The following is a 15,561-nucleotide window of genomic DNA, read 5'->3' as shown; positions in this document are numbered from 1 at the left end:
AAGGGGATTGGCTGCTGTCAGGAGCCAATCAGAAGCAAGATGTCTCAGCTCTTGTTTGTATATAAGAATGTACATTTCTCCTGTATCTCATAGTGTCTGATGAAGCCACGGTGTTAATTGGCTAACACGTATGTAGTTTTTATGTGAACATATTGTTTTGCTCAGCAAATAATTTATTTGTGTTTAAGAATTTTAGGAATGAGTCAAAAAGTGGATCAAAAGATTGGGATCTTGGCCAATAATTAGTTTTTGGATCAGAGCCACAAAATTTTTGAACGGCCCCTAAATCGAGTTTTCATATTTTTTACGGAATAAGCCCATCGTACTGAGTTAAGTGATAGTTTGGGTTTGGCTACACTATAAATAGTTCTCCAAATATAAGGCATACAAGAAATTTTTTGACTCAAATATATTGAATCTTTCGATCCAAAATGTGGTTTTTATTCAAGGTTACTAGAGAACAGTTTGCCTCGAAACACTTCGGTTCAGGGGCGTCATTTCAGACTTTGTTTGAGGGGGGCAAGTGCACCACCGACATAAGACTTTCACGTTTTGTACTAGTATATTAGTATACAACCGTTTAAAGTGTATGTTTTCCTCGAAGTCTTGGCAATTGCCCCCTCCTACCCTCCCTAAATGACGCCCCTGCTTCGGTTTTTGTTCGGAGGGAGTCGGTAAAGATCGTAATACGTCACGCGTAGATCCAACGCTTTGAAGATACTTAAGGACTCTATAATAATTCTACAGCTTTAAATGCATTAAATAGAGTTAGAATGATTATTTTAGGCAATAATCCTGGCGTACTGGAAACTAACAAAAACACAAATATTGTCGAAAATGAAGAATTTATTTCAAGCAAATTTCTTTCAAAATGCGAAGTTGTATGTACTGATGAAATGCTGAAGACATTGATCGGCGACATTGAGACAAAATCAGTAATGGAAGAAGATGGACTGGCGTATATAGCAGGTTGGCTTACAAAACTCATTTAAGTAATCAATACAATAAAAATGTTCCCATTCATCACTCTTCACCATCATCACACTCTGGAATCAAAGCAGGGGTGTAGCCACGAAGGGTTCGACGGGGCCAGGCCCCCTCAAATAATTACCTGGACTTCCGAAATGACCAGCTTTTAAAACATCATCGTAAGATTAACTCGTTTAGCTTTTAAAACATCATCGTAATATTACCTCGCTTCAGTCATTTAAAAATAACAGTTTACATATAATTAATAATCGGTAAATTATTTACCGCTCCTTACAGATCGAACAATAGCATGGTATCTCTTCCGTGTAAGGAATGACCAAATACACAGCTTGCTACCACATTTGCTACAATTGATTGATCTAATGCTCCTGTGCGGATCATGTCCAATATGAACCATGAAAATATTTATATAGGCCTATTTTAAAATAATTGTCAATTTATGACAATACGAGAATTTATATGGTGTTTTTTAGTCATGAATAATAAATAAATATTTTTGTCAGGAAATCTCAAAGAAATTAAGTGAAATTTCAAAGAAAATCAGTCTTATGTAGATAGATTCTGTATACAAGGGTATAAATTGTAATAGTTATACACAAAGGCACAACGTTTGGTCCGGAGCTGTAGTTCTTTGTTAAGTATTATAAAAATCTACCTGGTACATAATATTTATGGACAAAAAGCAAAAACAGAAGCTAAGAAAAAGGTGTTTTTAGTTTTCCAAACGGAAACAAAAAATTTCAGTTTTTTCAGGCCTCAAAATCAATAACTGTAACACATATTTTGGCTTTGTAAATTGTAGCTGCCCTTCCCTAAAAAAAATGACGGGCCCCTCCTAGATAAACTTGCTGGCTACACCCCTGATTCAGAGCTTGTCTCATGGCCATTTCACACAGCCCACTGAAGAATGGCTTTCGTGTGTAAAAGATAAAGAAAAACAATTTTCATTATACCATGGAAGAACAGTGCGTAGGGGAAAAGATACCATGAAATGTCTGAAGGGAATTATTTGTGGCAGTAATACTAACCTGAATTCTGAAATAGTGACTACATTTGTGCGAATGAAAACATTTGCCAAAATTAACTTTCTGAATAGTTTGGCAAAACAGAAAAGTGTTAAGGTTTCTGTAAAATGAGACGGAAGCTTCCAGGACAAGCGGAAGAAAGAAAGAAAGAAAAAAAGGAAACTTGTCCAGTGAGGTAAGGTTTCTAACAATCGACTATTATCTAAAACACAATTATTATAAATTCTCTTTTTGATCATTATTCTTTGTAGTAAATTACATACACTTAAGTTTGACTCTGCATGCAAGTAACAAAAAAGTATTTTACTATGTAACGTTAATTCTGTATAGGCTTCTCACGCGAAGACTCTCTTCCTTATTCTTAAACGGGAAAAAAACAGACGACAATTTTTTGCGCGCTTCACGGGTCTATACGTGACGTCATTCCAGGACAGCCTATGACCGTGCAGCATGGATAAGAGGCAACCTGTTCTCTAGTAACCTTGGTTTTTATTGTTATTTTTAGTGTTTGCATAACGGAAGTAAGTAAGATAATGATATATAATATGTATAGCTTACCTTCAAATAATGTAGTCATGTATTTGCAGATTTTTTTAAAAATAGATTTCCTCAATTCTCATATCTAAAATACTACTTTCAAAATATCGTACGATAGAATTCTTTAATGTGAATTTATAAATACCCTGTATATAAAGCAGTAACATATTTTCAGTACAATTAATACTGTATTATTATATATAATACTATATTATATAACTACAGCATAGTATTTTATATAGTATTACTACACTTACACAGTATTAATTGTACTGAAAACATGTTATATAATATTACTATATATATATATATATATATATATATATATATATATATATATATATATATATATATATATATATATAATATTATATAACATGGTATATAATATAGTAGTACAATTTTTAATAATTTAGTAAGAAATTGTTGTACATGCCTATAATTATAAACATAATGTAAAAATTTAATTACTAGACCAGAATAGTATACAAATTCATTTAATACAAATTAAATTTACAAAAGGTATGACATTAAAGTCAAAAATAGGGCTTTTATAAAATATAATATTTTCAAAAAAATAAAAAGGGAAGTCTAAAAGTAAAAATATATGAAGACTGAATTCCTTCAGGAGGCTATCTTGCTTTCAGCAGCAATTTCTTTCAGTACGTTGTAAACCAACACATCGGTCATCCATTGGAGTACATGGCTTTGGCGAAGAGCAGACAACATATCATCTGTGGATGATTTTGCGAAATTGGTTAATAGGTTCACAATCTCCTTCGCTTTCACCTCTGCAATAAAAAGGAGAGCAATTCATTATATCAATTTTTTGGACATTTATTAATAACGTAGGACAAATAACATATCACAAAGAGAAAAATGCATAGTTTACATTTAATAAATTATGTAATTGGTTTCTTTGGAGATCAATTAACAAAATTTATTTACTTTCAGGTAAACCCTTTAGTGACCAAGTAACTATATACAGTCATCTTGGTCTAAATGCATTAACGTGATTCATATTTTATCTATCAAAATCAATGTTCTCGGTTTCACTTAATAGTTAATACATATTTTTTCTACTTGTTACCTTTTTATCGCTTTCCATGAAAAAAAAAATATTTAATCAAAATAAGAAGAGGGGTTTATTTTGGTTAAAATTCATGCTACAGAATTAATTTATTATTATAGCTTTAGATGCAATGTTTGAAGAGCAAACACTTCGTTTCCAACAAACAGGTATATTTATCAGATTTCCGAAACGTCCTTGCTTTAGCGGACTGAGGATGAAAGAGAACGAATAAGGTAACACGATCTTAAAATACTGATAATTTTTTTTCACTTTTTGCTCCCTCTCCTCCTCTTCTCTGAGGCTCGTTTCCTTCAATGAACGTAAACCAAATAAATTATGATCTGATCACTGCTTCATTCTGAGTATTTTGCTCCTTGTTTCATTTGTTTAGATCAACTAGAGGTGAGATACAAACTTTGAAAAAAGTAACTATAAAACCTGCATTTTTATTCTTAAAAAAATCAGATCGCCCTCAAACACCTTACTTGACGAAGTGAATTTGGTTCACAAATACTAAAACTAGTATTAGACAAAAGTTATGAATCTAAACAACAGTGGTACTACTTGAAATTTACTTTGAGATCTTCGACTAGAAGCAGATTTAGAATATTTTTGTTTTGATATGAAAATATGATCATCATCATCATCATAGGTATTCTGCCTTTATTGGCAGGTCACCTACCGCAGCTGAGAAGCTTCCAGCCTCCACAGCACTCTGCTAATCTCTTCGTCCTCACGTATGATCTATCTGTTTTTATATCATCCATCAATTGTAGACTCCTTCGCTCCCTACCTCTCTTTCCCGCCACCATACCCTCTAGGACGTCCCTCATAATATAATTTCTTCTTAGGCAATGTACCAACCAGTTTCTCTTAATCTTCTTAATAATATCTAAAAGTGTTCTTTGCTCCCCCACCATTTCTAACACACTTTCATTCGTTTTCCGCTCGACCCAACTAATTCTTTCCATCCTTCTCCACACTCACATTTCGAATGCTTCCAGTCGATTTTCATCACTTTTAGGTATTGTCCACGTTTCTGCCTCATACAGTACAACACTTTACATGAAGCATTTTATGAGTCTTTTTTTCAACTCTTTATTCAAGGTCCCACAAAACAGACTTTTTCCTCCTAAAGGCTTCTTTCGCATTCCTATCCTTGCTTTTATTTCACGTTCGCAATTCATATTATTACTAAGAATACTACCCAGATATCGAAAACTATTCACTTGTTCTATTTTCTCCCCTCCTACTTCTATATTTGACACAGACCCCTTCGTTCCAATCACCTTGGCTTCTGTCTTTCTAACATTTATTTTCATCCCATATTCTTCAAAGCCCTTCCTTATTTTTTTCTAACATTTTATTGATTTTCTTTTCAGATTCTGCAACAAGTGCCATATCGTCTGCAAATCTTATGCATCTAATACGAAAATATGAAGTGTATGATTTTTATTTCCTATCTTAGATCTAATTTCCAGAATTTCCAAATTGTAATCATTGTGCCAAGTGATGAGCTATCGTTATACCAAGAGTAATTCTGATCTAGAAAGATTTTTATTACTAATTTTGTGTGATACCATTCACAAAATTTTAATATACCAACATTTAATTTTGATATAATGGATCCACCGATAGTGTCATTACATGTAACTTTATTCTGCATTGACATCTTTACAGATAGTAATTAAGGATCAGAAGTTGTGGCAAAATGCCATATTTTCCTTTTTTCTTTTACAAGATATTGTGAATAAATGCTATTTATTATTTTCATTGTCAACATTCGCCATTTTATGGCTACCTCTTTAAGTTTTGTTAATCTTTTTGCTGGAGATACAAATCCCATTGCTTTCCGTTATCGTGGAATCCAGTTCAAGTGTGAGATATGGAATTCAATGCTCCTCTCCAGATATATAGGGTGCACCATTTATCTTGATACAACCATGTAGGCCTAACTTTTAACCTAATAGATTTAAAACAGTTTCGTACCATGTTAACATCAACAGGGGGGGAAATTGTTTGGCGTACTCTATAGACATAATACAGTCATATTTAATATGGGCTTTTGGTAAATGGTTTATTTATTTATTTATTTATTTTACCTATTTATTTATTTTGCAATACAAGCTGCCATTTCTTAAATTTATTTTGCCTGCCAGCTTCGGTGTTTTATTTAGTAACAACTATTTGTCTTTAGTGATAATATTGTTATAAGAATTTTCACAGAAACAAGATTCTATTAGCAAGACGAGCGTCACATCACATACTGAAAAATGGATCCCAATTCTCACTTTGAAAGTAATAAAGTATAAACTGTCTTAAGTTTGATACTTTTAGTTAAAGAAAAAATGTTTAACTTATAGGTTTTGTAAGAATAGATAATGCTGCTCTTGAACATATTTCTGTGTTTGCTGCGTAAAAGGTGTTAAGTCCAATATGTTCTAAAAGTTTGAACTTAAAAACCTTTTTTATAATGCTTTGTGGGGGAACAATTTATGCAGAGATTTAAAACAGTCAACACTTCGCCAGCAGTGTAAAGCGTTTTTATCCTTTAAAAAACAAAAACAAAAAAAAAAGACTTTACACAAACAGAAAACATTCAATCCCAATCTTTATCAAGGGACTAAGATTTATGATTTTTGGACTTAACACCTTTTACGCAGCAAAAACAGATTTTATAAATATTCCAACCTTTCCTCGAGGAGATAAATGTGACAATATTCTTTCCATATAATGCTTATTTGAATGGAAAATAAGTTTATGTTATGATTTTTAATTCAAATTAAGCTATTCTGTACACCAATGCTAAATTACTTTCTCCTTCCATAAATCAAAATTACAATTGGAAATAAAATTCTTTCATTTTTTATGTTAATATCCTTAATTTAATAAACATCGTAAGTTTAGAATTTCTTGCTGTCAGTTAAGGGAGAGAATGCTTTTCCCTCGATCTCGGGAGAACTTATATAGTCCTTTGAGATGTTACAACGCTTTCTGAAGAGAGATAGATATCAAAATTTTCTTTTTAAAAATGACAATAATAATAATAAGTGCACGACTTCCTTTAATTGACTTACATAAAGAAATACTGTATTATGATAATTACCTTTGATATTTGGAGTAAGACTGCTGTCTCTTCTATCCGAAATAGCGCTGCTAGTCGATGGATAATCAGTAAGAGAGATTTCTAAAAGAAAATAAAAATTTTCGTTGTGTTTAATGTTGATAGTTGATTGCCAATTTTACATTAACTTTGTAGTAATGTTTCACTCAACATATTTATCTAAACTTTATAACGAAAACTAAAAACTAAGGTATAAGAATAAAGAAGTCGTAGAGCAGTCATCTCCAACTGGCTGCTGAATGACGTAGGAACATGCATTTACGATCGGAAGAAGAGTAGAGGGAATAAGCAGAGCAAAGGAAGGGAGGGGATGAGATGGCGGAATGAAATAAACAAGTGCTTACTGTGTCCGCGTAGTGATGGATCCGCTAAATAACATGCCTGTAAAACTATATGCTAGATTTCCTGCCAGCTCCTTGTTTCTTCCGTGTGGTTTACTGAGGAGGAAAACAATGAACTCTGATATTATAGTGAATCCAGTTGGAAACTGCTGTTTTAGAGTAATCTTGTGATTTTTTATGTTGTACTGCTTTTCAGTTTTACATTTACCATATATGTTGAAATATAATTTATGGTCTCCATGTTAGTTATTTATATTAAAATATATTTTTTATAATTTTGTTTTAAGTTGTGTTACGCTGATATTTTGCATTCTTATAATAAAATATATTTATGCTCTACTAAGCTATATTGCACTGATATTTTTGGAATGTCAATGTACACTTTTATAATATACAAATAACGAAATCCAGTCTTTTCCCTCTCTCTTAATGTGCTTCAAAGTCTTCAGTTTGTCAGTTGTAAAGTGTTACGATCCTGTCTGAAATATGAGCTGCACCTATAAATTTATCATGCATCTTTCTGGCACCGATAAGAATTTTCAAATTACGTTTCTAATCACAATATGCATTAGTCAGTTAGAAGCCCAAATAATGGTTCGGATCTCAATTTTTGCAATTAGATCCTATCTTATATACAGCCTCGGTGCTGTAAAGAAATTTTAAATCCGATTTAATCAATTAGTATTTAATCTCTTGAAGAATTATAAGAAACTACCTCTTGGATATATGGTTAATGTAGGCGCCTTCGATGCGGGAGACCCGATGGGACCTCATGTGGTTTGGATTCCACATTAAGCTATAGGTCCATGTCTCATATAGCCTCGGTGCTGAACGGAACGCTAAATTTCAAATCAACAATCTTGAAGAATCTATATGGCTGATTTACTATAGATGATGGACTTAGTGCAGTTGAAACCTTCTGATCTCTGAAATTAACTTTTAATTGCCTACTATCACAAATCACTTAAAAATCTCTACAAATTACCGTATTTTCTGGCATAATCGTTACACTTTTATTTGTCCAACTGAAAAATTAGTATTAAAAAATCCATGGCATGGTCGTCGCATTTCATAATTTTTGCTCTAACTATTGTGGAGAAAAGCTGTAGTAACACCACTTAGGATGGTACGCCTGTCTTCTAGTGTCTAGTCGATACCTATTCTGTGGTGGAGCAGCAGTCACTGAGTTTCTGTCTAAAATATTCGTTCCGACTTAAAAATTTCTAATAGTCGCCTTCTTATCTTTTTCGAAAAGATATATTAAGTGTGACGATTATGCTAGAAAATATGTTGCTATTCAAATAGACTAACTTTATTAGTTAGAATTTCCACATAGACTCTATATAACTCTCATTTTATTTTAAGGTTTAGTTAAGCTACAGAGCCTAATTTAACATTACTATATTGTAATGTACCACATGCTTCTGTATACAAACAATACTTCACGCTCATGTTTGTAAATATCACCACATGGATTTACGACAGAGTGCTACACTCCACTAGAAGCAAACGACAGACTACCAGCGCCTCCTACGAACCACATGATGACATGGGAGCAGCAGCGCCACCGCCGCCAGGACGCCTATATGACGGGACGTAGCTGGCAGATCTTCACCAGTCTTGGATTGGCCTCCTCCTCATTAGACTTGCAGTGGAGTCTAGGAGGCAAGGATGTTATAAAATTGAGGATCTGACCATACGTATCTTCATCATATGAACTTAATGAAGCCAATAAACAACCGAGCATCGTCTGAGCCGGCACATCTGATTGGCTACTCTCGTTTGCGCCATGATTGTTGGCTTGAAACATTGCGATCTTAGTGGCGCGGAGTGGGCAGTGTAGGTGTGGCGTAGCTGTGACGTATGGCTTTACGATTTTGTTGTATGGGCAGATCCTCTATTTTATAACATCCTTGCTAGGAGGTACCTACCCTTCCCCCAAAGCCTTAGCTTGCAGCGGAGGTAACGGTTCTTAGTCTTTACCTCTCTTTGCTGCTTGCAGCAGAGCAGTGGGAGAATCCTACTATAACTCGGCCTGGTTTCCAGCGGAGCCTTGACGGGAACGTTAAACCCCTCTACTTGCAGTGGAGTAGAGCGATTCCTACAACCTCTCACGTAGCACGCTAAAGAATTGTATACTAGTATTTGTGAATACTATAGTAATCTATTGGAGGATTTGTAAATAAACCAGTAGTGAGACTCGATTCCGGACGCTCAATTATTCAACCTAGCTCTACCTATAAACTGTAAGGAACACAATTTTATGTACAATATATTTACCTGATGTGAGTTTCTGTGTACCCATCATTTCCATAACCTTCTTTTCAGCCTTGACAACCACCTTCCTAGAAAGGTACTTCATTGTGATATGAAGTCGTTTTTCCTCTTTCAACTTGTTTGTAGCAACCGGTGCTTGAACTTCTTTCAATTCTTTGACATCGGGTAAAGTAAATGCATCACTCAGACTTCTTAAAGATGGCTGCAAAGAAGATATTAAGCTTGAAGAAGGGATATCTGACATGGAGATACTCATTTCAGCTATTAATATGAAATTAGACAAATAATTATACAAGCATGGCAACCAGGACTCTAACTAGATATTGGGGACATGGTGGCTCAGTAATAGAGCGTTTCTAATGTATGGGTTTCCTAGTTCGATCCCCGGTGAAGTAAGTTTGTGTTTGGTTGACAACATCGTGTCTGTGGATTTTCTAGAGTACTCTCGTTTCCATCTACATTCTCATTCTACCAATTTTTCCATCAGAGTAGGCCTATAAAGGGGATAATCGTGAGACGTTAAACTGAAAGATTTCATTTTCTAATTAGATGTTATGTTGTATTGGAGACTTAACATAGGTAACTTCCGAATCTTCCACCATCACTTTTTCTTTTCTTTTCTTTTTTTTTTTTTTTTTTTTTTTTTTTTTGTAAGCGAACTTTATTTCTTGTAAGAACATACTTTAAACAAAGAAGCATTATAAGCACTTTCGATAAAACACTTCGCACGATAAGGAGAGGAAGAAGCAAAGAGAAAAGACAAGATTTTCCGCTACTAACCAATTCATCTACTTTCAGCTTTGTAATACTAATATATAACCACACAATTCTACATTCTAGCATGGTGCCCACTTGGACGCTTCAGTTTCTCCTATTTTTCTTTCTTTTTTTTTTTTTTTTAATTTAAAAGTTTTTTTTTCTTCTTTCCCTGGCTATGTTTTTAAAAACTTTTCTCTTCTTTCTTCCCCTGGTTATCTTTTCCTAATTTTCTCTTCTTTTCTACCTACACTGTACTTTTTTCCCTGCCTATCATTTTTTTATTTTTCTTCTTCCTACTTCTTCCCCTAGCGATCTTTATTCATTAAATTTTTCTTTTCTTCTCTCCCTACTTCTTCCTCTGGCTATCTTTTTTCTTTTTCCCCTTCTTTCCTCCCTACTTCTCCCCTCACTACCCCTTTTTATTTTTCTTCATCCTGCTTCTTCCCTGGCTATCTTATTCTTTTTCCCTGCCTTTTAACTTACTATCTGTCTTTAAATTTCCTTTTCTCCGTACTTTTTTCCCTTACTAATTCTTTTCATTTAATGTTTCTCTTCTCTTTTCTTCTTACTTCTTCTGCTAGGTATCTTTTTTTAGTTATGCCGTTTACACTAATGGACTAGGATGATTAACAAAAATGAATGATTGTGAAATTAAATTTTTTATGCTCTCCCACCGGGAACCGAACCGGAGATAACGTATGACTTTTTTTGTTATTGTGCAGACCTAGGCACTATAAATAAGAAATGCAATATAATTATAGAAAACTTTGTTAACAAACAGTGACATCATAGATTGGTATTTTTTAAATTATAAAATGGATACGTTATTTATAATTTTAAAGTTCAGTTATTCAGCACATATAAGCTGGCACCATTGATAAAAAAGAAAAATGTTCAAAATAACGTGGAGGTTCTCGAAATAACGCAGCTATCAGAAAAAATATAGCTATAGAAACAGAAATATATTCCGCTTTCGTGGGTAAGAGCATTCGTTTCATTCACAATAGATTTGTTATTTAATCCTTCAGATTCCCTAACCCACTCCTTGAAAGTGTTCTCATAAAGGTTCCAGCGAAAAAGATTTTCAAATTATTAGGAAAGGAAGTTGAAATTGGAAAATAATTTTGATGAGTTTATAGTTTCCTGTAGAGTCAGATCTTACAGAGATCATTGCTAAAATCTAAAATGTTTAATATGCTCATAATGATACACAAACAATTTTTTACTAATAAAACTCTGTGTAACGTTTCTCTTTACACTTACCAAAGCAGTGTATATAATATATTTTAAAAATACCTATGTTATATATGTGTATAGCTTCGGCTATGTAACATAGCCTTCCTCAGATAATGTTACATAGCCGAAACTGTAACACACACACACACACACACACACACACACACACACATATATATATATATATATATATATATATATATATATATATATATATATATATATATATATATATATATATATATATATATATATATATATATATATAATATGTACAAAAACAAATTTGTGTATGTAACTTGATGTTTCTTTCCTTCATTTTAATGACAAGATCTTGATCGTCTTGAGTACTAAGTGTGTTTATTCATTTCCTTTAGTATGCTTTCATCCATCACTGTAAATACCTTATGTGTATATGAGGCACTTACACGATAGCTATGAAGAAAAACATACTGAAGGAGAAAAATATATATATCGGTGGAACAAAAGGACATCGATGCGAGTATAAATAAATTAGTTACCAGAATATAGAGAAAACATAACACAGGCACTAAAAACAACTGTTATAATAACTTATAAAAACAATGCATTTATAAAATACACTAAAAAGGAGAAAATAGGGCTATAGCTCCTAATACGACACTTTTATTAAATTTGAAGGCTGAAGATTTTAAGGATATTAGGAAAGTGGTTTGCTAGAGCCCTCAAACAGAGGAAGACGGACGTATTCTCTCCTCCTTAGTGCTTTTTATGAATACATTAGCTAAAATACTCGTTCCTCATACGGGAGCAGGGTGCGAATTACCGGGGTAGATGAGGGGATTTCCCCCTCAATCACATTTTGTTCCCCCCAAAGAAGTCAGCTGAAGTATCCCCACCGGGGATGCTCGCTTCACCCCCCCCCCCCAAACTATGTTTAGTATAACGCCAAATTTAACTGATTTTTGTCATTTCTTGTAAGTTTAATCTATATTTCGAAATGAGCGGTGTAAACTATTCAGTTTTGGTCATTTCTACTTAGCAACTAATTACTCACTATTTTCAACTTTGTTTAGTTGAACTATATTATTATGACTACGGTTGTTACTTGCAACCGTACCTTCGTACCCTTCAGTTCGTCATCGTTCGTGAATCGAAGAGTGTGAGGCAAGAACATGGTAGCCCACAAGTTTATTATTTTAAGAAATTCGAGGTTTTCTGCTGCACAATTCAAAGTCGGAAAGCTGATTTTTCACATAAGACTATAGATGAAGGATTAAACGGACAAGATTAAACGAAGCGGTATTCGTTGCTCTCTATCGGGTGCTGCAAAACGCAGCTATTGCAAAATTGTGCGTTACCATGTTCTTGCCTCACACCCTTCAATTTGAATGTACTAATTGCGTATAACAAAGTCATATATGGACTTATAAATGTTCTTAGCGGTTGGCCAAGAAGTAAACAAATAGCTTCTTCCACCATACTTGACGAAGTTTGGACATGTCATATTCATCCTCTTCATTTGTATTGATTATCATCTTATTTTAATTTTTGTTATATTTCATTTTCCAGTGTATTCTTTGTTAGCACATGGTCCTCATTCCAAAATAGTTTATGTGATGAAACTCAAAAGTTGCATTTAATTTGTGGTAATTAGCAAAGTAATTACTGTCTTTTACAGTTTACGGAAATGAACTTTTGAAACTGTACTCAAAATCTGAGATAGGTATAGGTATTCTCTCGTAACTATATGCTAACGTACACGCTGGGGATTCGCCCCTAATGAGCAAATATGTTAATGAAAGTGAGTAAGCGCATAATCGAAGATTTGTTTCAGCATTTGTTCATACGACTGCCTGTCCGTGTTTGTATAAGCACTTCAACTGGAGCGGGCGTTTTAAAGTTAACCCTTCATTTTTCCATCTTTCTTTCCGCTGTACAGTTTGCTGTCTACGCCAATAATGTTGTCTGAAAAACGTCAATATAATGTTTTACTTTATTTGAATAAGACCCGCTCGGGAGAGTAATGCTTCCGGAAGTACGTTTTTTCGCGCGCTACTCTAGCCAGCTGTTTTTCGCGCTATCCTAGCCAGTTGTTTTAAGTTGGTCACAAAATTTATACATGTATCATGGAGTACAAGGGGAACAAAACGAGCCCTGCGGGGCTTCTAACCCGTTCCTACTACTACTACTACTTATCTGCACAAAAGTAAGTAAATCAGTTTTTTGAGTATTATTTTCATATTATTTAATTTAAAAAGTGTTATAAAAATGCAAAAAAAAATGTAAAAAAAACTCCTCAGGCCAGGTTTGAACTCACGCCAAAAGAGATTTTTGTTACTCGCATATAGCGTTAGCTCACTCGGCTACAAAGACCGACAACAACAACTGTTTGATTTCTGGTATTTGAATGCCATGTGGCAAGAAATGAATAACGCCAACCAATCAGAACTGTGTTTTTGGTTCCTACTTCCGGGAGCATTACTCTCCTGAGCTAGTCCTATTTGAATAACGTAGTGCATAGTGAATCAATTCATCTGTAACCTAAGAGTAAAGTAAGTCTTGATTGTAAGTGTTGACTTCCTGAGCTTCGTCACGGAATCGATATTCGGAGAGAACAAAAAGCATGAAAAGCACAGCTTTATCGGGAAGTAAAAGCACAAGCTCCAAATTTGAATTGACAGTTTTTAAATATTTGGCCTTCGATTTGACCTTGATGCCAGACATCGGGACCAGCCAAAAATCCATTTCTCATATGATAGGCTAATACCTAGATTTTTTTAAAAGTATGTCCTGTTTAACTAATAATTTTAGTGGTTTTCATAATACTGACGTAGGTTTTCTTTTGCAAGCTGTGTGTAATAACGCAAAGTGGAAGATTTCAATATGAGTGGAAAAATTAACATATGCTTGTGATCATGGCTATCGCTCGGGCTGAATTATTAAGTAAATAAACCCTTGAGAACTACGAGCACAAGGGTGAGTACAACATTTAAACACATTCAGAAAAGGTTAGGTGTGGCGTTTGCATGTCAGATAACATATAAGTACACAGTTATTGTCTAGATTTATTGAATTAATAAATATCTTATTTATTACAGATGTCATATTTATATATGTGTGTGTGGTGGTGGTGGGTAAGGGATTATTGTCTCATTTTGAATTATTGCTCCTTCAGACTTTACGTCCTAATTTTACCGCCCCCCAATATCATGGGCTCCCGAAGAAAATTTTCTAGGGAGGGGCCTATCTCCCTGGTTGCTATATTACGTTTTCTTTTTTTGTTTGTATTAAGAAAATTTTAAGACATTTAATTTGTTTTCGTGAGCCAGAGGGGGGCCCGAGCCCCACCCTGCCCCTACCTTCGGGCGTCCATGCCCAATATAGATATTCTAATTCGCACACTGCATGGGAGGATAAGGTTTATGCACTAAAATATATTTGAAGGCAATGAAGTGAGTGAAATAAATAATGAAGAGCAATTCACCTATCAATATGAGTATAATAAATAAATAAATGAGTCAATGAGTGTAATAAATAAATATGAGTCAGTATGAATGTAATAAATAAATAAAAAATGAGTCAATATGAGTATAATAAATAAATAAATGAGTCAATGAATGTAATAAATAAATAAATAAATAAATAAATCACTGAGTGTAATAAATAAATATGAGTCAATATGAGTGTAATAAATAAATAAATATGAGTGTAATAAATAAATAGCAACGCCTTCAGCGTTGTCCTCAATATCAGTGAAATAGAAGAGCCATGCCTTTGGCATTGTCCCTCTCAGTTCCCGGATTGGCTGCCACGTTCCTTCTTGGGTAAACTTGGGCTCAAAATGTGATCAGGGCTGTCACCAGTCAGTTTAGTGATAAGAAAAAGTATGGACTCGACACTAATCTCGGTCATTTTAAATATGTTATTTTTCCCAATCCCCAAAGAGTCATGACAATGGGGCTAAAGTTTGATTTGAACGGTGTCGAGAGTGTTACTATTTATCTCAGCGATCTCGGAAACCGAATTTGATACTAATATCCGGCACCGTCCAAGGTATTTATTTATTTATTTATTTATTTATTCACAGTTTCATACAGCATTAAGCCAATTGTCTGAAACTGATCAACATAACAATAAAAAATAAAAAATAAAAAAACAAACAATAAAAAAATAAAAAAATACAAACAAAAATACACCTCTAAATTTATAATGTTCTCT

General features: G+C 33.8%; 1 protein-coding gene across 1 annotated transcript in view; it reads right to left on the bottom strand.

Moving 5' to 3' along the window:
• Positions 1-3,041: 3,041 nt before the first annotated feature.
• LOC145673046 (uncharacterized) overlaps positions 3,042-15,561 on the bottom strand; it is a 106,654-nt gene continuing 94,134 nt past the window's right edge. The window contains exons 13-15 of the mRNA XM_081742383.1: positions 9,370-9,568; positions 6,731-6,811; positions 3,042-3,343 (exon numbers count right to left, since the gene is read on the bottom strand). Coding sequence (XP_081598509.1) covers positions 3,177-3,343; positions 6,731-6,811; positions 9,370-9,568 — 447 coding nt within the window. The 3' untranslated portion in view covers positions 3,042-3,176. The remainder of the gene's footprint in view (positions 3,344-6,730; positions 6,812-9,369; positions 9,569-15,561) is intronic.

Source organism: Thermobia domestica, chromosome 16 (assembly GCF_964235325.1).
Source record: "Thermobia domestica chromosome 16, izTheDome1.hap1.1, whole genome shotgun sequence".
Taxonomy (NCBI): Eukaryota; Metazoa; Arthropoda; class Insecta; order Zygentoma; family Lepismatidae; genus Thermobia; species Thermobia domestica.
Note: the sequence above shows the minus strand (reverse complement) of the source record. Positions and strands in the feature narration are given on the sequence as shown.